General features: G+C 40.2%; 1 protein-coding gene across 3 annotated transcripts in view; it reads right to left on the reverse strand.

Moving 5' to 3' along the window:
* Positions 1 to 27451, reverse strand: part of GUCY2C (guanylate cyclase 2C) — a 47969-nt gene that overhangs the window by 10429 nt on the left and 10089 nt on the right. For all 3 annotated transcript variants that reach the window (XM_026102480.2, XM_026102488.2, XM_064511446.1), the window contains 14 exons: positions 25762 to 25876; positions 24418 to 24553; positions 22800 to 22882; positions 22255 to 22366; positions 18035 to 18116; positions 15521 to 15626; positions 14911 to 14973; positions 14210 to 14281; positions 13161 to 13265; positions 11861 to 11947; positions 7738 to 7870; positions 5786 to 5923; positions 2173 to 2261; positions 469 to 560 (listed from right to left, as the gene is read on the reverse strand). In XM_026102480.2, coding sequence (XP_025958265.2) covers positions 469 to 560; positions 2173 to 2261; positions 5786 to 5923; positions 7738 to 7870; positions 11861 to 11947; positions 13161 to 13265; positions 14210 to 14281; positions 14911 to 14973; positions 15521 to 15626; positions 18035 to 18116; positions 22255 to 22366; positions 22800 to 22882; positions 24418 to 24553; positions 25762 to 25876 — 1413 coding nt within the window. The remainder of the gene's footprint in view (positions 1 to 468; positions 561 to 2172; positions 2262 to 5785; positions 5924 to 7737; positions 7871 to 11860; positions 11948 to 13160; positions 13266 to 14209; positions 14282 to 14910; positions 14974 to 15520; positions 15627 to 18034; positions 18117 to 22254; positions 22367 to 22799; positions 22883 to 24417; positions 24554 to 25761; positions 25877 to 27451) is intronic.

Genomic DNA, 27451 nt, shown 5'->3' on the forward strand with positions numbered 1-27451 from the left:
TGATGAGGTACAACCCAGCACTTTTAGCCAGCTTAATTTGGGACCATCCGAACTCATTTATGGTACAACCCAATCCAAACTTTCTAATCATCCTCTAAACATTTGCATGCATTCCATTTCCTGAAACTTAGATGACATGACTCACTGTCCAACTCTTGACTAGAGACAGGCGATGAATTATTCAAATGGCTTGAATCTCTAATTATCCAGCTTGCTACTTCACAGTGTACCAATTTAAGGTATGGTGATCATCTTGTCCTCAGCTAATACATGCATAGATGCACATATACACACATACGTATATACATATGGACATGCTCACCTCCTTTTCTATCAAAGGATAAGGAAGAATCTAAGTGAAGACAGTTTTTCCACTGACAGAATCATATTTATGTCAGGTTATAAACATGAACTTCTAACAGCTAGGAGGAGTTAGGAGTATCTTGACAAACAGCTGCTGCTGCTCACCTGCATATTTTAGCCAGAGTATTCTCAATTTTCTTGAAGTCAGGCCTTTTCTCCGGATCCTCCTCCCAGCAGTTTTTCACTAGTGTATACACCTTCAAACAAAAAAAAAAATAAGGAAAGTCTGCCCAAGCAATTGGCATAGAAGGATAATGGTGCTAAACAGCACTAGTTCATTATGGAATTTCCGGTTACTCTTGACCAGCAACTTATTAAAATGCGTGACTAACTGTTATGAATCTATGTTTAGGACATTCATTGCAAGCATCTTAAACTTAACTCTGTGGTGAATGGTGACGTGAGCTTAACTTGAATTCGCAATACATAAATGAAAGGCAAGTAAATTGATCCAGGGTGCCAGATATGGTTATTGACATGGAGGTCAATGCTGTGGTAATCACATCCCTTAATATCCTGCATTTGGGATCTTTTAGAAACTGGTGATTCAGTAAAAAAGAATGGGGCTCATCTATTCAATATGTAGATGTCTACAGCACAGACATCTGCACCTGAGCAAGAAGCTTTAGGAGATGTAATCAGTGGAGAGAATAGGCACATTTGCAATGTGATTCATTCCATCTTAAAGATATCCAAAACAGGTCAGAAGAATGGCACCATGTAATTTCCATTTCTTTCCAGTGACTGTGAGGTGATTGGTTCAAATACAGATATGTGGACTGCATATATCTAAAGTTACCTGAACTGAATACAGTCATTTAAAAGCTAGATGCCTACTTCTGGCAAAGTCACCTTGGGTTCCCTTACAAATCAATAGAGAGAAAGGCATCTTGATCTAAGACAGGCCTAGAAGATAGGTCAGAATAGTCCTGTGGATGAGTGTTCTCTCCATCAAATGTAAAGGGGACCTGTGGACAGACTAGGTTGGACTGAGATATCCGGCTCATAAATGTCTAAAGATAGGTGATATGAATCCTCTCTGAAATGTGTTGTACTGCTACCAGTTCCTGTGAGATAACATCTCTTGTGATCCTCATGCATTATTTAAAGACATAGTATCAGTCTAGCACACTATATTATTACCAAATTTCAAAAGACACACCATTGCAACCTAAGGTCAAGTAAACAGAAGCACTGCTTGAAAGCACTTTAGATAGTCCTTCTTTAATTACTGCAACACAATGTACTTGTGAGTATATTCTACATTGAATCAGAAGGCTGATCTATCCTTTGATATACAGGTCAAGCTGTTGCTTTCCCACACAACAACCCTCACAGTCTGATAATATTTCATATGTCGGTGAAAAACCCTCTTTATGATATAACTGTTCACAGCCCTAAGATGGCATTAAACTAAATAAGCACATATTCTTATTTTAAAGTCTCCTTTGGTTCATCTAAAATGAATGTAGTTTTTAGGGAATTCCAATGGAGGCAGGTGAGAACATTGTCTGATATGTTTGCTTTTTTCAAGATAACCCAGGGCCTCCCTAGTGAAATGTGCAAAGCCACACTGGATCTACTTTTAATGTATATATTAGTTGTTGAACCATCACTGGCAGAAAACTAAACAGCCATTTCACAGGATACACTGAAGAGGGAAGAAATAATTTTTGTGTGTTGTATTTCACTTTACTGGTAACTGGCCTAAAATGTGTGCAGCCTTCATCCTCCCAATATCACCAGCTCTAGTTTGGCCAGGAGTTCTGCCCTTCACCCAGAAAATGTTTTAGTTAATAATTAACTTACTTCCATCTCTCTTTCTCCCACCATTTCTAGTGACAGGTCTGGTCGGAAGGGCTTCTCTCCTTTGCCTCTCTCTACTCTGTAAAGTTTCTCTAATAAAGGAGAAAAGGTACAAACTTTTAACCAAAAAAAATAAGATCATTCCTAGTGTGCCATGGGGATGTTAAAAGTTACTGCTCAGACAGAAGCCTCAAAGTTGGTTCCATCGATCTTTGATGTGGATTTCAACTTTGGAGCTTTTCTAAACATAAAGCACAAGATCAAAACGGACTGGCTTGAAGGCCTCTGAAAACAAAATTAATAGAAATGTACATGAGTATTTATTGGTCACAGTAGACACAGTTATGGCATCTTCCCAAGTGAATGTTAGGCATTAATAGTGTGCATTTCGGTATGAAGTATAGCTATGGTGAAAAACAATGTGAGAAGCCCATTACGATACTGAACCTTGATGAAATGTGTGGAGACCTGCAACTCTCATCTGATCAGTTCAAATCATCCTGCAAATGCTCAGCTTCTTTAAAAATAGGCTATTAATATATGTAATTTTAAAACATTGCATTTGGTAGCTCATTTGTACTATTACCATGAAATCTATCCTCTAAGAGATATCTGGATTCAGAACACATCAGAATGCAGGCTTGGTTTGCAGGACTCAATTTAAGCAAAGTGACTGACAGCTAAAGCAAAAATATGTCTCTCCCCCTCCCCAGACTCCAAGAGTTCCAGAGGGAGGGAGTTCATAAAGAGAAGCACTTTTTGACATCTGGGGAAGAGAAAGACAGAGAAACAGAAAGGGATCAGTGAACAAGCCTGAAACATCTATTATTAATGTCTGGTTATGTTTGGGAGACAATTTTATTAATGAAAGTGTATGATGAGAGGAGGAAGGCTTGTAATCATGATGGTATGTACAAGTCCGGAGCAGCTAGGGATGCCTAAGCATGCCCAGGGTGCATGGTCATTTTAAATAGATATCGATACTTCTGTACCAGCATTGTGGTACAGAAGTTACAGGCTAGAGGAAGAGCAAGAGACTGTTTAACAGTCTCCAAATGCTATGGAGACGAGAAACTGCTTAGGAGTCTCCTGTGAACTAAGAGGCATAATCTGTTTGAGTCCCCTATATGCAAGAGGACTGTGTCAGATTTCCGTGCTGCACATACACCTGAGAGCAGAAATAACAGCAATTATTAGCAACACTGCAATTAGCCAGTGGCAGAAAATAGTGGCACAAGGAGGCAGTTTGAATTGAGTGTTGGTACATGACAAGATTTCACAGTCTCAAGCTGTGAATTAGGTATTTCTGCAGGAAAGTGGAGCAACCAGCTGGCCTAACAGCTGTCTCACAGAGAAGTCAGTGAAGAAGACTATGACCTAGTTATTGCTATACATTAGAAATCAAGTCCTATATGCCTATATTCTTTGTGAGACTTTTCTCTCATTAATAACAATATTGTGTGTTAGATCAATCAATACGTATTCGTCGATTGAGAACATTAGCTCACTGAGTACCTGAAAAATTGTACTTGAAACTACCTGAAAGTTGAGTTTAATTTTCTCAAGTTTATAGAAGCTAGATACAGGCTTTTTTAAATAACTCTTCTAAAATTTGAATGCAGTCCGTACTGCTGCCAATGAAGTCCTGGCCAAATGGTTATATCAGTTGTGCTGAGATATCAGTATGATGTCTTCTAACTTACAGACATGAACCTCTGGTAGCCTATGCGTTGAAAGACTTTCTGCGAGAGACTTAACAAATGAATCTAACATGCAACAGGGACATCTTTTTGCCCATTACCATTGACTCTACTTTGACATTCTTTTCCCTCTTTTTATCTGAGGTATTTGCAAAATAATGGTCAATCCATGTTTGAGCTGCTCTCTACCAAAGCTAGATGATGCCACAAAAAAACATCTACTAGTCTACTAGACATCTACTAATGCTTTTAAGGAAAAGGTTTCATGGAGTATATGATCTCCTCATTCAATGAAAAAATTAAAATTCCAACTGATGATCGGAAAGCAGGATGGTTGTTGGATTTTTTTTAAGTTACACTGAGTTCAGACTTACCAAACAGGCTTGGGGCCCAATAGGTTTATTGCTGTTTTACTAAACATGCTGATATGTGTGGCCATCTCCAGCAACAGACAGACAGCACCTAGAGATGCTAAAAATCCTTTCAGTTGGAGGGATTGACCTAATACAATTTGAAAGGGACAGTTTTTCTAAAATGACAAAATGCAGTGTTAAGACATGTTAAAGTTAAAACAAGGAAGCAGATTGTGACTATGACAGCCAAGGTCAAACACAGAGCAGTGAGGGTAGCACTATATCTCAGAAGAGCCCAGAAACACTGTGTCTGAGGCTAACTTAGTAACAATTAACACAACACACAGGGCCTGTAATTGATCAGCAAACAGTTAAAAAAATGCAGTTTCATATGGATTTGCTTTAACAGCCAAAATGAGGACAGAAGAGAATTGTTCTTTCCCTTCTCCATCCATTTTGGGGATATTTGTAAATCCCCTGCATTCATGAGGATTGCATCTGCTTCTCCCAAGGGAAAAAAATAGAAGAACTTTTATTTTCTGTACCCTATCTTATGCACATGCAGCTCCAGGAACCATCTGTCATACAGTCCTGTCTCTTAAGCCTGAAGTCTTGAAGAGTTTGGTTGAAGAGGAAGAGACATCTCTAATCTCTCTTAGATCCACATTTATATGAAAGAGTTGGTGATGTGAAATACTGTGTTACCCTGAGTGTGAACATAGACTTGTGATAATGCAAGATGTTGAGCCTACCCCCGAAGTTTTCCTGAAATGTTACTCAGGAGAAGAGCTATTATGCAGGCTGGCTGCTGTTTTAGATATTTTAACAAATGCGAGGCAGATCTATCAGAATGACTCAGAGGTGAAGGTAATATCTAAACTTGTTGTTGGTAACTGTCACTAGGAGAATCCCAAACCCACACACATTTATGGCAGTTTTAATATATAACAATGTATGGGTTCTGGGAACCAGAATTGACAGGGCTGTTAGCCACTCAAAAACAATGTCACGAAAAGGGATTTAATGGATGCAGTACAGGAGGAGACGGATTTTCTGATAGAAGTTAAATGACTTAGCTTAACTTTGACAGGCTTGAATAAAGCCGGAATTGCCACGTTTTAAATGCCAGCTGTTCTCTTGTGTTATGCTGCTGAGTTTTCTTTGTTGTTCTGTGTTGACATTGCTGATTTTTGATGCCAAATATGACTGAATTATTACATGTTGTGCACAACTCATAATCAGAAAAACCTTTCTTGTGGCCTTTAAATGTTACAGTAGGTCTAGGCAGCATTGTGTAATGTTAACTTCTATAATGCAGTGGCAGAGGGGGAGAGGGAGGAGGAAGGGCAAGAAAAATACAAACTTTATTTACAGAAAGAATAGTGACAATTGTCCCCACAATGATATCCTTCAAATAGGCTCTTCATTCATCACACAGTGAAAGAAGCAGTTGTTCAAGCACCTATCAGAGACAGTGCCTTTCACAAAAAACTGTGGAGAATGGTCTAGTTAGAGCTACACCATCCTGGGCAGCTACAGCGGAGGAGAAATTTGTGGATATACCTTTAGTGTCGTGGCAGAGTCCAGTGTAGAAGGTCTCCCTGCGCAGGATGATTTCTTGTGCAATGATCCCATAGCTGTACACATCACCCTTCTGAGACACATCAGCATGACGCAGGTGCTCAGGAGCCGTCCACAGGTCTGAGAACCAGGTGACAAAAGGGGAGGAGGTGAAGAAGGAAGAGTGAAAAGTAACTGAAGAGGGCAACCCTTTTCAGAGCATTATTTGCCATAGTAACAGTTCCTTTTTGCTCTTTTCATATCAAACTCCAAGCCCACTGGTACTATTTATTTCTTCCTTTAATAGTTTTGTTGAGAGGCTGACATCAATACAGGCTGGATAACACTCTGACATGGTAGTTTTCAATCTTTTAGGGGTTGCTGACCCTACTATTTCCACTGTAGGTGCAGACCCTCACACATCTAGAACAAATAAGCTTATTCACAATGAACTTGCTTTTCTTAGGAACCTTTCATGGGCTTTTTAGAAATAGCCTATGCATCTGTATAAGACCAAGGAATGCCAGTGCTCTAAAAAATGACTGAGACGTAAATTCTTGTGCCAGGTCCAAAGACTGTTTTATGCAAGATGTCAGATGAGAAGACTGTAGTATTTCCCACTGGCCTTAATATCATGAGCCCACTGAAGTAATCCTAAAATGCTCTTGAGCTGGACTTAGTATTACTTGCTCATAACCTCTTTCTTTCTCCAGAAATTATTAATCTCTATTTCTAGTACACCAAGCACCATTGTATCTCAAAACCAGAATATTGCCATCGTATGACAGCTTGTTACGACATGTGGATGATGTATCATAACAGAAAGTAACACTGAAGACAGTATTATAATATCAGGCTGCAACATCCAGCCACAATGAATCTGTAGATCTCTTGTGAAACAGTAAGTTTTCTTCAAGGAAGGAAGTCTAGTAGCCAGAAATTTTGAGGTTCTTTCTCAATGCATTTATTTTATGTGCAACCAAAAAAGAGAAAAATATAAAAATAATACAAATTTAAATATGAAATTTGTAAAATGAGGAATGAACATTTACATTCTGTGCACTTTTTCTTTATTTTCTCATTGCTACTCTTGGGCACATTTGTGTTTGAATATAAAATTTTTCTCTCAATCCAGATGCAACCCTAGGTTCTTCTCAGATCATATACTACAGTTATGGCACAACACTGTATTTATTATACCCCAAACAGACTATACAGATTCAGATGACATAATTGCAGAAAGGCTTGTCTTTTCACTCAAGATCAAGTAGGAAGGAGAAGATGAGTAGGAAAGAGTGCTCAATTTTATAGAAATGTCCCAAGAATAGTAGATAAAATAGAAAAAATAAGGAAAAGCCATGAAAATGATTCTGATCTGACTGAACAGACATTGCTGGACTCCTATCTAAGGAATGGAAAACATTAAGGATATCATTACAGATTTTTAAAGATGTTTAAAGTGACAAGTGCTAATATTTAAATTAAATTACAGAGCACTGTGAGAATATGTATAGTAACACATGCAAATTGCACTATCAGATCAATGACAGTATCATGTGGTACTTCTTTTTGTTTCTTCATACAAAGTCACCATTATTGCTTAAAAGAGCTGTTTGCATGAGGCCCTTCGATGCTGCAAATGCCTCTTGAAGTTCAACCACCTGTGAAATCTCTATGTCTTCTCAAACATAAATTGAAAATTCATCTTTCTTTTCCTTCTCACCTATACTGCCTAATTTCTTTCTCTGCCTGCTAATACTTCTCACTGATTGTGTTATTTAAGTTAAAAAATTGTTTTAGATGTAATTTATAAAACAGATACTATATGAAACAAAGGGGTAATGTATTTCTTGTCCTTTGTACAAGATATAAATAGGTCCAACTGTATTATGAATATAAGAAAATCTCATGGGTTGAAAAGCATGAAGGAGAATCCAGCTGAATACTGTTTTTACCTTTCCTTGGTGGTAGAATTGAATGACAGCCAAAATCAGTGATCTTCACCACCATGCGATTGTCCACTACACAGTTCGTGGATTTAAGTCGACCATGGACTTCAGTTTTGCTTGAGTGCAGATAAGACATTCCCTGTGGTTGATAATGAAAGATGGAGAAAGCAAGACTGTGCATGAGACACTCAGCTGTTACCACAGTCAACAAGAATATGAAGTATTAGCATAACATCTACCCAGGTAATTAAATGGCCTTTATCAGCAAAGTATATTCAGAAATCAATTCCCTCTCACAGAAGGAGAGAAGTTTTTTTTAATGGAAGAAACTTTCCAAGATCAAAGGAGAAGTCAATGTTAAGAATTGAGGATGGATCATTAGATGGACTGTGTCTTAACCAAAGACCATTGTACTTAGTTAGCAAAGCATGACATAGCAGCTTGGTTTTTGGTAAGATTAAATCACAGGGAATTAGGGAAGTTTATTTCCTCCCACAGAGGTTTTTTTTTTATTTGTAATAAATACTGTTCTGGTAAATCTAGTACAGGATTTGTTCCATTTCACACACTTAAAAAGTATTTCCAACTACACGCCCAAACAACAGTCACAATAGGTGTGAGAATTGTTACTTATGTGTCTTCTTTGAAGATTACCACACACCAGAGACTCTGTTCAGGAACAGATCTTTTTCTACAAAGCAGAGGGCCAGAGAAGGGTCAATGCAGAGAATGCTGGATGATGCACTATGGCTTATATAATGCAGGGATCAAATTAGACAGTCATGAAGGTCACTGTTTATGACTTTCTCCACACTAGTCAATACCTATCAGTTACCCACAAGCTAAACTCAGAAGTGAGCGCCATGAGGACTGGCTGATTCAGTTTCAGCTATCCTTCCTTAGATTCAGACTCTGACTCACAAAATGCACATTAGTGTACACAGGTGTGTAGCTTGCCCCTTTTTACTCATCACCTCTGAATTTGGCTCATTTAGTCTACAACAGTCACATGTGGTGTAATATATGACAAGGGGCCAGGAGTGAAATGTAGCAGGAAAAGAACATTATTAAGTGGGTGTAAATTGAGGAAGGGAGTAGGGTATGCTAATTTGCACTCTCTTGTTATTATTTATCTTGTTTCATCTTTCTTTTCTGCAGTATTTAAACTTACACCTACTTATAGCCTGCTCTTGTTTTTCTTGCTTTAGTTCTCTTTTCTATAGGTCAGAATATGAAGTCCAATCTATATTCTGCAAAGGCCATACCTACTGGTCCATTATGTCCATTTAGTTTCTCCATTGAACTGTCTTCCACTTAAACTCCTACATGTATATCTCATCCTCTTGGATGCTAGTTGATAAGACTTTAATTTGGGTTATATACTTCATGTGGTCTTGAGTGCAGCATATGACATGCTGGGTTTTCTCCCCTTTGGCACCCTCTTTTGGGAATGGATCAGAAAGCGCTATAAGAGATTATTGAGACATGAGCTGAGTTTTAGGAAGAGTAGATGTATGTCTGAGACACAAGCAGCCTGCTAGAGATGCAATCCCTTAAGAATGTGGTTGGACTGGTTATCCTGGGCCTATCTAGACCATGCCAAAATATACAGAAACTGTGTGCACTCCGCATCCAAGCAACATGTTTCTTGATTAAGCAGCTTTTAATTATGCAGCCTTGCCGACAATATCCAGGATGTTTTGCCTGCTTCAGGGCCTGTTTCCTCCAACTGCACCTTCTTCCAGCTCTTGCTTTCAACAACCAGGAAATATACCCACTGTTATAGCAGGAGTTCCTTATCAGTTTCAGCATCAAATGGAAGGCCAAAATAACTTTAATTTACATATGCCAGGGCTTTCCTGTTACCAATCTCTGCAAGCAGAAGTCTCATAACATAGTCTCCCCTTTCTTTCCAATTATCCCAGGTACCTATCTGGAAACACAGAACCTATTAAGAAGCTGCAGAGTAATTTTCAAAATTCATATTGGAACTCCTGAATCACTGACTCATTCTTGTAACCTGTACTCTGAAGCTTTAGTTCTGACTGAGACCTTAGAACAGAACCATTTTCCTGGCACAGTGCAAAAATATTACAATTGCTTGCACAATATCCTGCAGTAGCTCCTTATTTCATAAATAATCGCACAATGGAAGTTTGTACACTTATAACTGCAAGGCTTGATTAGTGCAGTTCCTTCTTAGCAGAACTTTCCTCGGAATGCCTTTGTCACATATAGCCAAATCCATGTAGCTACAGGTGGTGCCCATCAGACCTAGAGACAGCAAAGATAGTAAAAAAAGAAAATGGAGCAGATTTAGGGATTCCGCGTTGCCTACCTAACCTCCTCCAGTGGACTAGGGGCTGCTCTGGAGTAGTCACTGCTTGGTTAGCTGTGTCAGGGAATAGAAATCACCTAACCTGCTCTATTGAGAAACACTGACACAGCAGCTTCTGGGAAGAAATGAGGAGTCAGGGAAGTAAGAGGACTATTTGGTCAACAGTAAAAGCAGGGTGTAGGAAAGCAGTGGTGTAGGGAGGGAGAGTGTATCAAAAGCAAGGCAAAAGAACTGCAGGAACTGGTAATAGGGCTTTTAACTGCAGGGAGAGCTGGGACTGGGCTTGAAAAGAGCAGATGCTGGGGTGAGGGCAACTGGAGCTGAAGGGCCATGAAGTGGCTTAAGTACAGCAAGAAACCATTAGAGTAAAAACAGACAGGGTGCCTGGAGGTGGGGGAGCTGCAGTTTGGGAATGCAATACAGGAAGGACATGGTAATGCCTAGATCCAAGAGATTCCACAACAGGGTTAGCCCAAGGAATAGGGAAGGTTGGCAAGTCATCCAGACTGACTGTAAATTGCCAGATAATCCTAGATACATATGGGTTTTCAGGAAGATTCTGTGAACCCTCTCTACTAGCATGGATAATAATGCCCAGGAGCCATTCCACAGAAAGGATGCTCGGTGCCTTCTGTTCTTAGACTCCTTGTCCCCATTACTGATGATTCAGTGAATGACTGATCACAAAATCCCAGTCCCAGTGAAGTCACTGGCCATTTGGTTACTAACTTCAGAGAGACTGGAATTTCTCTCTTTTTCTCATAAACAGAGCCAATACCAATTAATATTTTCTTAGGAAACTTCTGCAGGTGAACTGCAAAGTGTTAAAAAATACCCTGCTTTTGTGATATGCCTAAAGGAGGAAGGGAAATACTGCTGCTGTTATTTAAAATGAAACTTAATGCTGAATGTTAACTGAACTTGAAAGTAGTTAACAAGGCCAACAAACTGTGACAACTGGGATTAAGGGGATTTTAGTAAAGAGTGTGATTTTTCAGTATCTCTTCAAAACAGACATAGTGCAGTCATCCATTGAAGATATGAAGTCTGAATTGAGGAATGCAGGGAAATGGGTGGCCTGTCAAACTGCAAACCAGTAACAGGAGGAGAAGAGCACTGGAGTACTAGCAAAAGGCAAGGAGTTGTTCTCTGTAGTGAATCATAGAGGTTCCTTAACTACCAGCTAAACTGGTACAAGTCTATAATGTCAAAGACTTGCTTTACTGTGCTTATCGACTCTTCCTTCCACAAGGACCTAAAATGCAGAGATCTAATAAAAGCTACTGAAAACCAGTCTCTGTACAGGATGATTTCTTCCCTCTCTAACAACCTAAAATGGAAAACTCTCGTGAGTAAGTTTGATCAGGATGCAAAATAAAGAGTTTGCTTAGAAAAAGCAAAACCTGATCCCAGTTTCTACATACAAATTAGAATAAGTCCATTGTTTTGAAAAAACACAGTTTTCCTTTATATGCCTTATCCAAGGCCAGACAGCACAGTGTACTCTGTAAGCCTTGTGGCCCTACTAATCTAAGCCACTAGTAAACAAATTGTAACCCTCTGATCTTTGGGTCACTTTTGCTTGGGGCATATTTTATTTGTTTGTGTGTTTTTAAATAGCCCAGAGCTAATTCTTCCTCCCATTCCCTCCTTCAGTTTGAGAGCCACTGGCTCGTCTTGCCTCGCACAACCTAAGAAGAGGAAGAGGCCTGGGTAGCTGCCATTTCCAGAGGATCGGTTTTGCAATACAGGGCAGATTGATTAACATTGCACTGTCAGCAGCCCACTTACCTTGGCAATATCAAACATAACAGAGATTTTAAATTCCCAGTCCATGAAAGTGCCATCAGGGTAGGAGATTTTATCATTTAAAACATGCTGTAAGGGAAAGAAAAGAATGGTTCTAATCTACATTAGGGAAAAAGCAGAAGAAGAGATCTAAGTATCTAAATCACACACCCTTTCAAGCAGGGTATGAAAAAGCGTAGCCCTTCATTTTTCTTAGGGAATACGTGCAGTGGAACAGGAGTTGACTCAGAAGACAGGGAATATGAAATATATTTAGGTTTACACAGAGCTATAAAGGTGAGAACTCTGGAAAAGAGAGGGTTTTGTGTTATTAAAGGTAAATTGTGAATTTGGTCTTAAAGCCAATATATGTCTTTAATGATTGTGATGGCAGTCCAGTTCCTACCAATCTACTTACAGCCTTACCAGTTCAAAAAAGACTGTTCCTGTATGTAAGGAACTGTAATGGCCAGTGAGCTACAGCTGCTTCCAGCCATTATGATTTCCACTGCTAAATATAAATCTTCATGAATATTTTGGTTTACAAGAAAAGAACTGGAGATAGAGCTGTTATTTTGCTGCCTTGTGAGTTTGTTCCCGAGCCCACTGCAAGTGATGAGAGTCTCTGCATGGACTCAGAAGCAAACACCACTTATGCCTGCAGAAGATCTGATGCCACCATTACTTCATGACTAGCACTGAAATAATTTTGGCAATAATAAACCATAAGTCTTTCCAGATTCTTGCCAGGTAGCAATTTACTATTTCTTTTCATAAACAAAAAAGGAAGGGGTGATGTCCCACACAGCACAGGATTTCCTAAATTCCAGCCTCAAGCTTGTGTCCCTTACTAATATGAGATACGTTATTTTTTTCTGTATTTTCAAACTTTGGTGCAACTGTGGAAGCAGCAAGAGCATCAGCAGAGATGATAGCTACAGCTTAGAAAACAAAGAAAAAGATAAACCCTGTGAGTTTTCAATGAGCAACACAATACAAATACGAGAAATTCTGAACCCTGGCTACTGCTATTGCCTGGGCATGGCTCTGCCTGTATTTCACTTGCTTGCAACTCGCAGCATCATCTGGCTGCCTCCAACCAGCAATCTTTCAGCAGCAGCAGCAGTTGGGTAAAGGCTGGGAAGAGCAGGGCAAGGAAGAGGGAACTTGGAGTCAGAAACCTGTCGCCACCTGCTCAGTCCACTGCTGCCACATGGGGGCCAGAGGCATAGAGCAGGGGATTATTTTTCTTACTTTGAAATTTGATAGTTTGAGGTGGAGGGGGGCTTGCAAAATCCTTTACCCGCAAGGAACCTCTCTCGCAGTACTCAATCACCGCAAAGATCATGGTGTCTATCTTCACGGTGCCATAGAACTTGGTCAGGTTGTAATAATCAATCTGTAGGAGCTAGAACAGAAATATCACATCCATTTGAAAGAGCAGTCATTGCTGTTGCAGAAACACAGGTCAAGGATAAGTTGTGAAGGGGATTTTAACCTCAGGCCCTCATAAGATATATGAGCTCCCTTTGACTCAGTGTGAACTAAGGCATTGTGTGAAGTACTTGAAAGCATTTTTCATTCCAGAGCTTTCTGGTTTTGGGAGATAAGAGTGGCAGCCACTGGGTAATTCCAGAGCTCACTATAGTCTCCATTATTGCCTCTCTAGTAGAAGAACCTCACAGTTGATCAGAATAGCCATTATGAGTGAATGTTGCGAATCAGTGTGTAAATGAGCAAGTCATAAAAATGTAATGATTCTGCACGATAGTATGGACCCTGCCCATTTATATAGAGAACTGTAGTTTAGTTTGCTTTGAATTATTTTTAAAGCTTATTGAATTCACATTGTACCTATATGTTGTATAAAAAGGAAAAGTGTATTTTATTCAGGAAGATGTAGTACTGTAGCCAAATTCAGCTCTGATGCTGGAGGTGTCAGTATGCAGCAGTCAGCAAAGAGACATTTATATTGAAAGAGCTGCACTTAGCATTTAATAATGAGATTTAACTAAAATATTCCATTCTTAATGAATTAGTATGACACAAGCAAAGAGAGTGGATTGCCTTTTAGCATCAAATGTAAAAATGTGTTTTAGCAAGGCCTTATGACTGTGTATGAATTACTTCACTCATCCTCAGCCTCACTGGCTTACAGTCCAGCCTCCGAACTAGTGGTGAGATTACAGACCCAAGGGGAAAGATCATCAAGCAAAATACTTTGAGGAACTCCTATGCCCATTCTCCTCACAAACATGTACGAGCATATGGCTATTGGAGTTGACAGTGGAAAGTGATCACTCGTAGGCTTCAGCCACACTGCAGTGTCTGGTTGCTACGTGCAACAATTACCTTGTTCAGTTCTATTTTTTGCTTCTCTGTGAAATTACCGTCATTGTTCTTGAGATCCTTTAGGATCACCACCTGAAGAAAAGATAACAGTGGAAGAAAAGCATAGTTTTTGTACAACAATTCATCCTTCTTTTCACAGAAATGTCTATACGAAGTAATATTTCAAAAACACCTGCCTACTACTTCACTATTGGAGTATCTCTTAGTCAATGAAGTAGTTGTGCTTCTAATTCTAATTCTAATTCAACTAATAACGAGTTATATTTCTCTTAAAAGATTTACCAGATAGATAGGAACTACCTAGAACTGACCTTAATGCAGATTTTAACTTAACATGAATATATCTCAGTCAGGCAGATAGTTCCACTGAATGTATAGGAATTGCCATGTATATAACCTGTCCTTGTCCATTAATCCATTAATCTGTTCAGTATCAAATTATCAGATTATTGGTACATCTGTTCCTACTTCTGCCCTTTTGGACTAGGCCAGGAGTTCACCAAGTCTAATATTTTGCCTCCTGTCAGTCAGCAAAATCGAAAGCATCTAAAAGGAAACTGCTTATTCTTTCTGTAAATTCAACCCATCTTGCAAGGTCAGATGCAGGTGGTGTGTCCTGACCTCTGAAGAGAACTGACCATCTCTAACAAAGAATTCACATAAGCGAAGGAAGGGAGCGTGGATACTGCAGTCAGTTTTACCTTCTTGTCATATTTGCCTTGGCGCAGTCTTTGGGTGGTGTCACGCCTCTTATCTTCATCGATCTGGGAACAAAGAAGGATCATTAACTTGCAGTTATCACATATTCCCCACCTGGCAGGTTCCGAGAGATAAGTAATGTCAGTGTGAGCCACATAGAGAAGCACAAGCATCTCTCTCTCTAAGGAGTGCCAATGAATGCCACAGAAATTGTGGGATGTCCATGCCACTCCCAGAGCTACCTGGGCCTCCACCTGCTGCTTTTATACTCTTGGACACTACAGAGGCAGAACAAAGTAGAGGGAAATCATTTGTAACAGTGGTGGCATGGAAGAGACTGGAAATCAATCCCCAGACTGTTCCTCCATCACAAAATGAGCTTTACTTTTCGAAAATAGATTTATTCTATTAGAGAGCTATTGACAGGGAATAATCTCTTTTTTCCTCAATACAGCAAGTGAGGGTTAAAAAATAGTTGAAATAATTTTAACAGAACCCAGTCCTACCACAGACAAAGCCTGCATAGTAGTCATAGCATGCCAATGCCACACCATTTATGGTCTTTAGAAGACAGAAGCCAAGACCCAGTCTAGAGCACCACACTTCTCTTACCTTCAAACTAACATGATTTGTCTCACTGGTCTCCAGAGGTAAGATTTTCTCAGGTGGTATATGGAACCATTTCTTATTTCGAAGCTTATTATCTCGTTTATACTTCCTGTGAAACAAGCAAACTTGTTCAGAATATCCACCCAGCAAACTGAAACCACAGCAGGAGATTAGGGCAGGGAAACTTGGAGTGTCGGGATAAATCCTGAGCACAAGCCTTGTGTCTCTCATACAGTTGCCCAGTCTGAGGCTGCTCTTATTCACCTAACTCTGGCAAAGCCTAAACACTGATTCAGTTCCATAGATTTAGCAGAAAAACAACGAGCAGGCCATTGCCAGAGTCTCAGGGGAAGACAGTACAATATAAAGCACAAAGAACCATTAGAATTTTGTATGTTTTTCTCCTCTGTGTTACTGAACATACTTTAAAGGGAGGTCCCACAAACAAATATGAGCCAAAGGAAGTCCTGGCATCAATGCTGGATTGTAAGAATTGGTGCAAATACAGTGCCAGAAGAGGAGATCACAACAGTATTGAGATGGGATTCCTTTCTATTGGTGACCCTTGTATTCTGCCTATCTTGTAAAAATGAGGGAAGAGCCCTTGGAACTGGAACTGGGGAATCTGCTGTCTCTCTTGCAGAACTTCAGAGCAAACACTGTCTTCTTTCAGAGAAGAGTGCAAGAGGACTGGGACTCATCAGACTACCAATTCTCCCATGCAACCTCTTTCTCTATAAAAAACACAGGACACCAGACTGACTGGAGAGACTTCAGGGGAATCCCAATCCACTGATGGCTGCTGACAAATGCTCCAAACAGGACAATCTATGACACTGACTAACATAAATATTTCCTTTTCTAACATATTTTAACTTCTATATAAGAAGAGGGAGACCAATACTAGCTGTAAGAACTATTTTTCTGAGTTCATGCTGTATCACCAGGATGCAATGTCAGGAAGGTAGCACTTTCTGCTTTTGGAGAAGCTTGGAGTGCCACTAGGTGCTGTTTCTCTTTTCCTCAGTGCCAACTAACAGTTGCAGAAATTCTTCCATCCTAAACTTAGTCAAAATGCCCCAAGAACTAGCAAGGAATGTATGAATCCCAAAATAAAAGAAAATTCAAACTGGTTGGTGATTAAGCACATCCTGAATTGAACTAATATACAAGGTCTAATATTTAGTTTTTGTTTTTCAAGACTGCCTTTTTGCTTGACAGTCAGAACTACACAGGGAAGTATGATGATTCAGGAGCTCTAGTAACTTGGGAGATAAATGAGGAATAATGAGGCATCTTGTTGATTTTCATGGTTGAGGGGCTCTTCTTTTCTTGTTAGGCTACACTCTTCTTTAGCAATTACAGTGGATAAGTTTGCTTATAGTTTCACACTAAAAGAGTAAGCTCCCTAGAAAAATACCAAAGATATTGTAAAAAATCCTCAGGAATTTCTTCTATATTTGATAGTTGTGTATATTACATATATTATATGATAATCTATTATATGATAATATGGGATAATAATCTAATCTAAATAGAATGTTTATATCCTATGCATCTGCAAATGTGGAAGAGTACAGAACCTTTTACAACAAATCCAAACATTACAAATATATTAACTTTACCTGTTCATTTATATGTTAGGGCTTAGCTGTGGGAATAATTAGATTTTCTGTTTCTTGAGAACAACTGGATATGCAATAGTTCTATACCTTCATCTTTGATTTTTCCCTCTTGGAAAGCCATAGTTAGCAATACAGATTGGTACAGTCAAAACAACAGCGTCTGGTTAGTATCTGTTTTTAATCAGGTTTTCTTAAGACCTGATTTTCTCACTTTGTATGAAGTTCTCTGATATATAGCAAAGAGGGATCCTGAGCTACTAAAAGCAGACACTTGGGTAAGATAAACTCTTTAAACATGAAAAAAAACCCATATACTTTGGAAATGAAGTGACATTTCTTCCAGAAAAAGGAGCCATCATTGATTTCTATTTCTGCTTTTTCCATTATGATAAAGCTGAACTGTGTTATAGTCAAGAAAAATCCAGCTGCAAGAAAAGTCTGTATGTGAGGAGATGGACTGAGTTGGAGGAAACTGAGAGACAGGATGGGCCAATATGACAAAAACATCAAAACGTCATGGTGTTCCGATTCCTACAGTGACTCATTATAGATACATCCTTCCAGGCTGAACCAGTAGATTAAAGAAATATAAGGGAACCCCAAGCGGGCTAGAGACAGGCAGATATAAGTTTCTGCATATGTGTAGGAATCAGAGCTTGTTAGTGGGTGCAATAATTCTGAGCCTTGCTGCATCTTTCCCCATGATTATTTGCCTGACCTAGCAATGCTACGGATGTAAACACCACCTGGCATATACTGAAGCGTGTACACCGAGGGCAAACATCCAGGTATGTGGGGAAAAATAAGGGATGGCTCTTCAAGGAGAGATCAAAGGAGCTGCCCATGGAGAAAAGCTGTTGAAGGACAAACAGAGGGACTCAGGGGTTGGTACCTTAGAACCAGCAAAGAGATGATCAGAACCAGAATCACAATTCCAGCGAGTGTAAAGACAGCAATAGTCAAGATATGTGGGCCTGCAGAAAAGAAAAACTGAGAAGTAAACAACTTGGTCACAGACACTGAGAAAGAACATCGTATTTAAAAAAAAATTACCATTACCCACAAATACACGATTCACAGTTGCTGAGCAGGGATATTTTTTGGTCACACCTGAACTCAGAAGCTTTGGTAAAGACCAGCTGAAGAGATGACACATGCCTGCCCCCTTTCACTGCAGGATGAAGCATGAACCGGAGCAGCACAGGCTTACACCAGCACCTGAGGCACGGGCATTTGGTAGGGACACCCAGGTGGGAAGTGAATTTAACAGTACTAAATCTCACGTCAGTTCAGCAGCAGAGATTCCAGGTCTTCTTCTCTTTAAAAAGAAACTCTGATAGCCCAGGAATAAAGTTGACTGTTTCTTAGTAACCATGTTTTAAAAAATGAAGAGGCCAAATTATTCCTTGTAATAATTCCAGAAGAGTGAATGGTGGCAACAAACCTTGAGTATAACCCTCTGTGAAATGGGCATATAGATGGAGTAAGCAGTTGACCATTCGAAATTGAATAACTGTTCTTTAGGTGCAGAGTTACCAGCAGGCAGGAAACACTGTTTGCACCCAGCATACTCTGGGCTTAATGCAAAATGGGCTCTTCATTGACTCCTTTGGATAAGGCTTTCTCAAAACTGGGGAACAAGAATTTGGTCCCTACTGTTTTTATCATTAAAAGCAATATTCAGTGATGATGGTCTGATTTAGGCTTTCTCTGAAATGAGCTATCTTTTTCTTTCCAGTGTAGTAATGCACCAAAACAGTGGGATATATTCCTCTTTCACAGTGAATTTTCTACAGCAACTCATACCTTTTTCATCCAAAGTCTTCACTGTCATAATTCACTTCAGGCCTGAAGGACCTGAGGACCACAGTTTCTATCCAGGATTTGAGCTGATACAGCTGATACTGTAATCTGATACAGATTACAGCTGCTTGTGAATTTAAAAGGCATTTCTCGCAAGGACTTGTTATCCAAGAAGAGGTCGGGGTGAAAATTATGGTGCCACTTTTAAGCAGTCTTATCAACATTTGGCACCTGGCTTCTTCCTTTATTGGCCCAGTTGTTTAAAGCTGCTCTAAAATTGTTGTAGACAGAGCTTTGGAGACTGGACTCACTTCTGAACTCTTCTGTAGACACTGTATGTTGGGATTACGACTGCTACTGAGTGGACTGTTCTCTCCAATAGGAAATTAATTTCAAAAGGAATTTCCTAAGAATCCTCAGAAACAAGTTTTGCACACTGTGGCTTGCAGCTTAAAGACAGTAGGTTTACGCTCCCAGTGCGGGATCGATGAGAACCACAATTTCTTGTTCTTGAGACTCTGCTACCACCTCCTGGCCATTAGCATTAAAACACACAAAAGGATATTACATCCCAGATTAACTGTTTTCAGGTCCTCTATAAGCAGAAATGTTTGCATAATGGAAAGCAGACTTTATCCATGTGTAGAGTGAGGGTTAAAGCTTTCTGAATAATGGAAAGTTTTGGATGAAATCCCTAATATTACGGGATGCCAGGAGAGAGGAGTGTAGCAGAATTGGGTCAGCTGCTCTCAATTACAGACTAGGAAGAAACTGGGCTCTGATTGCTGTGTTTGTTCTCCTCTTTGGAGGAAAAAAAATATTTCTGTTTGGAAAGTTTTGTCTGGCTTTGGCAAAGCTTGGTGATTACTTAAACTTTGGCTATAAAAAGTAGCCCTTTGGAGCAATGCATTTATTTAGAAAGCACACTGGAGGAAAGTTTATTTTTAAAAATGTGGAAAAAAAATAACCAGTTGATTTTGGGAAGCAGTTTTACTTTGGTTTAGTGTAGTTTGACAGCAAAGTCGGTCCTTCATTAAGAGCTGAATGTTAAGCTACAGATTTGTAGATACTGGCTTTCTGCAATTCTCAAACGTGGAGATGGATGAGACTGGGACTGGAGCAACACTGAGAAAGCTGTGGCCAAGCAGCAAGTGGCTTAGAGAGCTAAAGCAGGGAGAGCCTGTGGCTGATGTAGAACTCATTACTGTCTCAACAGAAGCAGGCCATGCAGTCACATCAAAGGAGACTGAGCGGTGACCAGAGCTGAGAAGTGGGAGCTCAGCTCAGTTCCCTCTGCTCCTCTCAGAGCTGTTCAACTGGAGTCAGGTCAGTGCTGGTGCATCTCCCCTGTTTCTCTCCTGTCACTGCTACCTGCTCCTGGTGGTTCCCGCTGGACCCTGGCCACGCACTGCTGCTCCTGAACACACTCTCTGGCTTCTCTTAGGAGGGGAAGACCTAATTTGAAGTCAACTGGTTTACTTTACTGAGGAATAAAAAGGTTTGACTCTGCGTACCACCTTATTATGAATGTACTCTTAATTATCAGGAAGTGTTTGTTCCTTAAGTTATCTATGTTTGCACAATGACATGTCCTAATACAGGTAAGTCTAATAGTTCCTAATAGAGGTAATCTAATGGCAGCCTTCAGCTAATAACAGTGGAACCTCTGGATGCTCGCGGACGTGAATGACTCAGCTGAACATGGTCCCATTGTGTGCTAATCCCAGTCAACCACTGCCAATGCAATAATTTTTGTCCTCAAAATCATACCCTGAAGAATATGCCTTACCATTGCCAGTCACCATATGGCAGCAGTCTACATAGGGAAACAATCCCAAAGAGCTCAGATTAGCGAGGCTCTGCTCTGCTCTGCTGAATAACAAGAGGGTTCAACTGTTCTATCCAAGAGTCATCAAAAACTCAACAGAGAAGCAGTTGGTGATTTCTGGGATTGCAGATTTAAAGTTCAAGTGGAGACAGTGATAACCTAGTCTCCCATTTTCTATCTGCAAGGATCCAGCTCTCTTACAGACCATGTGTGCTGAATAACTAATCTCACTAGCTGACGGGTGTCAAAGCTGCACAAAAGTAAATGCTCTGCTAGCAAAGGAACCAATGCATGATCCACAGGGGATTAATGGATGGACAGCCCTAGACAGTAGTATTCAGACCTCTAACTGAAAAGGCCAAGAAAAGCTACCAGGTTTGATATGAATGGAAAATTGGTTCGACTAAGCCAGTTAACAGGAACAAACTCGGACTCTGGACAAGGAGAGTGTGAAATACCAAACAGAGCAGAAATTAATATCTTCAATATAACAAACCTATGGATGCCTAAATGGAAAGCCTAAACATTAGGTAGCCAACTGGTTCCATCCCTTGTGTTCCACACAGAGAGGTGCTTCATGCTGTTGTCAAGACCTGTCCTGGGGCACTTTTTAGTCTGGCAAAAAGCTTCCTAATGAGGTCTGAAGCAGTGCTCGTGCCAGCACAGAAGCAGCTAATCTAAACAGATCTTTGCTGAGGTGCCTTCCTGCCAATTAAGTTTGTTTGGACCATACTGCACCATACTTAACCAGGAGCTATTTTTAAACTTTTTTTGTAGAATTTTTCATAGATTTTTTTAACACAAAAGTCAACATTTCCGAAATCCAAACACTGAGTCAAGTCAGGAGTTATACAGTTCAAACTTCAGAGAATGAGATGGTGGAGCCAAACTGTGAGTGGGGAAGGGGCTGTTCCTCACTCCCTTCCCTCCTCCCCTTGCCTCCAGTACTGGGTCATTTGATGGGAACAGGCTTGCAGCAAGGAACTGTGGAAATGAAGAAGCACAGAATGCCTAAATCTCCAACTCTGTCCTCTCCGGAGCTCCATCCAGTAAGTTTAAAGGGGCAGACAGAAACCACTGCGCTGCACGAGGGATACAGAAATGCAGACTCAGATAACTCATCATAATTTTAACTCTAACACTTTTCTGAATGGTCCTTGAAGCAATTCACACCACCACAATCTTTAGTAAAGTTTTATGTTCCAGTGTGACCTCTTCCAAACCATGGCATGTTACTGCCTGCAGTCATTGATTCTGTATAGAGTCTACAAGAGATGTAGCAGTGCCTCAACAGAAATGCAGGTTTAGAATTGGGCTGGATGCAGAGAACATCAACGTTTGAGTAGGGGAAGGAAAGATACTGTTCTGTCTCCAGCTCCTATTGTCACTGGCTGGGAGCAGCATTAAGGTAGAGTGCTGGTGGGACCTTAGTACTGTGTGAGTTCTCCTCTTAGAAGAGGTAGGTTTAATGAGTATCTCACCAGTGCCTGGAGTATCATTAGGCAGCTTGTGGCTTTTCCAGACAAAATCCGGACTGGGAATCAGCGAACGTGTCTCATTCGTGTGAGTGTCGAAATACAACAGAGTCCCGAACTATAGGTGTAGGAGTGAAGAAATGCAGTTAGTAGCTGTGCTCTCCCTTTCTTGTCCCATGCTTCAGACTACCTTAATAAATGTATTGCCCAAAGTTAAACAGAGTAATTCTTACTCTTTCTGCTACAGTGGTGTGTTCCTCAACTTAGCCATATGTTTGGCTGCCATATTCTTCCTCATTCCTCCCCTCTCCCTGAAAAGATATAGCAGTCCTGCAGAATACCAGCACACTTCATTTACTGAGTTACTGCATGACATCAGTCCTGTCAGCTTTCAGCACACCTCTCATGACCCCCTCCCAGCATGCACAGCACGCCTTGGCATGCCACCACTTCTACTGTAGTTGTTTCTGTCATCTTTATGCCATAGTGCAGGGCAGTTTGTTTTTCCTTTTGTATCTATGGTTGAACACTTGCACCCTGGACATACATACATGTGCAGACTGGGACGTGTACAGCAACGTCAGATTGACATCAATGTCTCCAAATTCATCTAGAGTCACAGGACCCAGTGCACCTGTGGACACAAGGAATTAGTCAGAGGGCTTGTATTCTCAGAAACACAAATATGTGACAGGAAGAAGGGGATAAATACAAAGATTTCTGATGCTTGGGATCTTTTCTTCTTTCTTCATGTATGTACTAGAACATATATCCACATAGTGTGGCTCTGCTTCTCCCCTAATAGCACACTACTTTTTTTTCTACAAAATCTGGATTCAGTTCCAGTAAAAGGTGTTGAACTGACTGCACTCAAGAGGAAAGGTCTCCCTCTAGCCATGGAAAAGATATATTTATCAGGTCTCTTCAGCATACCAAGAATGTCAGAGTAACCTCCCTTGAGGGGGCTGCTATAGAGGTGAGAAGAGAAATTGCTTGTTTCCATCTTCAGTTTGAGTCTATCGGCAAAAAAGGAAATACAGACGTACTTTCATACCTCTTGCTCTTTTGAGAGTTACCTGCTTGACTATAATAATATTATTTTAACAAGGTTCTTTTTTTTTCTTTAACCTCTTGCCTCCTTATGTCAGCAAATGTACACACTGAGAAACTGCCTATGTAGCACGTTCCAAGGATTAAAGTTGGAATCTTCTAAGCCACTCAGCGGTGGCTTGACTTTGCTCTCATGAAGTCAGTCATAACAAGAAGAGCGCAAGCTAAGCCAATACCCACAACTCCTGAAAATCTCACCTTCATTTTTTCCTTTCTTTTTTCAGGATAGTCTTTTCAATCAGCTTCAGATAGTTTTTTGCTGCTGTTGCTGATGACTTATTTTATCCTTTCTAAAAGTCAGCATTGTTATTTTACTTTGGCAATGATCTCCTCCCTTTTAACCTCAGAAACTGATGCTGAGCTTTTGATAGTCCATCTCTGGGACAAAGTTTAGAAATGACACTGTCACAATTTAACAACTTGTGGTAAGATAAAAATGAAATCTGAATGCCAGCCTGTCTCCTGGGGAAGCATGCACCCTGAAACCCACCCATATGCTTCACTGTTCCACGTCCTTTCTCATTCTCCAAACAGTTTCCCTATAGATAGTTCGGTTTTCTGTACCAGCAGGAGCAAATCACTATATTAGTCAAAAGAAAGATTTGGTTTCAGGGGCTAGTCCCTGTCCTCCTACTTCACTGGCTTGGAAGCTCTGTCTCTCCTCCTTTCTCCATACCTCCTTAGGCAGGAATATTCCTTATACGTTCCTTTATACTTTCAAAGTAGCAGGAAAAGGCTACATTCCAGAAAAGAATCTTGTCCTCGGTGTGTTCCTAATTGCAATGTTTCAAACGTTCCTCATTTTGGCTTTCTGACTCTTCTATTTTGCATACACTGAGGGGATTCTTCATATGACTAGTATATAGTCCTTTTGTTAATACTGAAGATAACATAATTGGAAAAAATGATAAAACAGAAAAAAAAAACCCGTGGAAATAGAACTGACTGAAAAGCTTAGACTTGCTTAGTGTAGAAGGCAATTATCCTAAGACTGCTTAAAAACAAATTTCTTTCCCCTCATCAATTTAGTGAATCCTATTCAGAACAGTACTATATTACCTTCAAAAGTGACACTTCGGAATTCATTGATGAAACTGAGAGGCAAAATTGGGCTCTGGGAGAAGATGAATTTCTTCAGAATATGTCCAAAAAGCAAGACTGCATTAAAATAGCCAAGAACAAAGTCATTGTCCAGCTAGAACAGAGAAAAAGAAAAATGGCAACTTGAGAGTTTGTATTTCTGCCTAGAACTTCAGCATCCTTTGTGGTCTTCAAAAATTCCAGAATGAAAAGCCAGAAGCTGCTGAATGCTGAATGAGTATATGGGCAATGCCATGTCAGCATTATTGCTTGGAAAAATGGAGGCCTGCAAGATGTTTTTGGTGTCTGAAAACAGAGAGGTGGGGAAAGCTTAAGACTATAAGAGACCCATTTGAAGCTCTGGCATGCTGATCACGGAGCAAAGGATTCAAGAAATCCTGTATTGTGGGTCCTGGGCAGGTCCGCTCAGTAGGACCCAAAGCCCCTGACTTTGGATTAGATTTTCTGTACAGATAATCTGGTGTGATGCCAGTGAGTCTAGGCTTCCAGATGGCCACAGATCAGGGCAGGGAGCTGTGCCAGAATTTCCATCTGCCTGCTACAAAGCTGGCACTCAAAAAGCCTTGGGCCAGGGCTGGGGGATCTGGAAGCCCTGTAAATCCATCCTGAAGCTTCAGGCTCCCTGCTGGACAGTTGGACCACAAAGCCACAAATCCTTGGAGGAACTCTACATGTAGGGTCTGGTTCCTGAGCAGACTGCAAGTGTAACCATTTCACAGAGCAGACACAAGGTTTAGGTAGCTTATGCTTTTCAGGAAATTAAAAATATAAATTTTTCCTCAGGAAAAAAGTTCCATTTTTTGAAACATTTAACTGGAAAGTTACTGGACAGAAACAGCAATGGTTGCCACTGCTTATACATATCCGCACAAACAAATCAGCCAACAATTAGTAGTTTCTGAACTTTCCACGCTCACATCCCTATTACACATATAGATCCTCCTTCAATGATGTCTTGCAGCCACACTGAAAACATGATTAAAGTGTCAGTCACCCAAAAGTGGCGTAAGAAGGTCGTGTATTTACAAGTCTCCTGCAAGCCCCATCAACATGACACTTGCAGACCAGACAAAGAGCTTGAGTTGAACTTCGCAAAGCAGGAATATGAGATCCTGCACGTTTGTCTTATATTATATGTTTGCACCATTACAGCAGAATGAAATTCTCCTGCATTAATGTATGAATATATCAACATAACAGCACATCAGGGGATGATTATGAATGCATTTTTAGTTTCCATTTCCGAGTGCGTGAACATGAATCACCTGAATCTAGTGATCTGATATAAAATAGTGTGGTTACCTGGAGGGCTTCCTCAGTCTTTGTGGTATTCGAGCTGTAATTAGCTGGCGGCAGGGTCAGGACAAGTACGTTCCGCATGTAACTGGCTGAGCTGTTGTCCTTGAAGTACGTGTTACTGCAGAGCAAAGCACAAGAGCCCCCAAAACAATCAACAACAGGGACAGCAGAAACCACAACAGAATCATTCTCCTCTCCCCAGTGGAACTGTTAATTAACAAGTTAATAGAGTGGTTCTAAAAATAAAAATTCATCATGGACACAACCCTTAACATTGCTCACTCCCTGGTGGCAGCTTCTCTGCTTAGCTACATAAAAAGATAACATCAGGGAGATCTGGCAATCTGAAACTCAACAGTTGCAGTGAATTATTGTTATTACAATAACTGTTTTGTTTCTGCACTGTTTATTTCCTCTTCTTTCAAGCAGGAGTTTACATCTATTAAAACTGAGTATCTTCTTGGTATCCATAGTACTGGAATCTATAGTTTCTTCATGTTACTGTTTCTGACTTTGCGTTCTTCTGCATCTTTCTCTAATTTTGATATTTCATGCTAGAATTGATCACAGCAGGATTTGCATGGAAAACATTTACCAGAAAGGTGTGAAACAATTTGATAGGTATAGAGAGCAGCTTATTGATTTGTTCCTTTAATTCAGTGAGCTAGGAAAAGTCAAAGGAAACTGCAAACTTGCGAACTATGCTAAAACAAGCAGGAAGGCTTGTAGATTTCAGATGTCTTTGATTTCAGCATCCTGACAGGCCATCTGGAAGTGCTTCCCCAATTAGTCTGGCAACCACTACATTCAGGTATTACAGAGGAATTTAGCAATACATATTAGTGTCAAGTAGGAGCACCTATCATTGCTACTGCTAGACTGAGTAAAATCCTTTTTGTATGAGCTTTCTCTCATTATTCATGTTTGATCATCCTTTTATTTTTTCATTTAGCACCATAGTAAGAGTTTTTGAAGACCACAGGTTCTGCTCCACAAGTATGAGATGTGATCGTGACTCCAGAATCCTGTTCCAGCCATTCATTGAACTGTCTGACTTTGAAGTTGCACTTTTCACCCTGGAGAATTTCAAAGTATTTTTCAGTTTAGCTTGGACTGAATTATCCAGGTGAAAAGGAGATTTCATTAGATGCCACCAGACTGGATAACTCTGTAACAGTCCCCCTTCCCTGGCAATGTCTGACTTAAATACTGTGTGTTTGTGTCCTGGCTGCCAGAGGATTCAGGGCTGAAGAAAATTTAAATCCATTGCTTTGCCTGAGGGACTTCACTGCCAGATAAGATGGGATTTTTGCCTACTGTCTTCTGCTATTGCTTGAGTTTGCATCTAACGTGTCCATATTTTGTTTGTGTTCTTGGAAGAACATGAGATATTGAGAAAAATCAGAGGGGTATGCAGCAAATTTAAGTAGGGCAACACATAAGATGGGCTGAGGCAGTTGGCTGTATCAGAAGATCACATATCACAGCAGAGGAGCCCCTAATCTCCCTTTCCTATTGTAAAGGGGAGAACTGAGGCAATTATACATGGAGCACCAGTAAGTAAGTCCCTGTTGTGCATTTAAAAAGAAAGGGGAACTGCTGCCTTAGGAAAAGCAACTGGGAGTTCTTAATGCCTGGATAAAGTTGTGAAAATACTAAGGCTGTTAGAGGCACTTCTGAAAAACGTAGGTGT

The sequence above is a fragment of the Dromaius novaehollandiae genome, chromosome 1, assembly GCF_036370855.1.
Source record: "Dromaius novaehollandiae isolate bDroNov1 chromosome 1, bDroNov1.hap1, whole genome shotgun sequence".
In the NCBI taxonomy this organism is placed as follows: Eukaryota; Metazoa; Chordata; class Aves; order Casuariiformes; family Dromaiidae; genus Dromaius; species Dromaius novaehollandiae.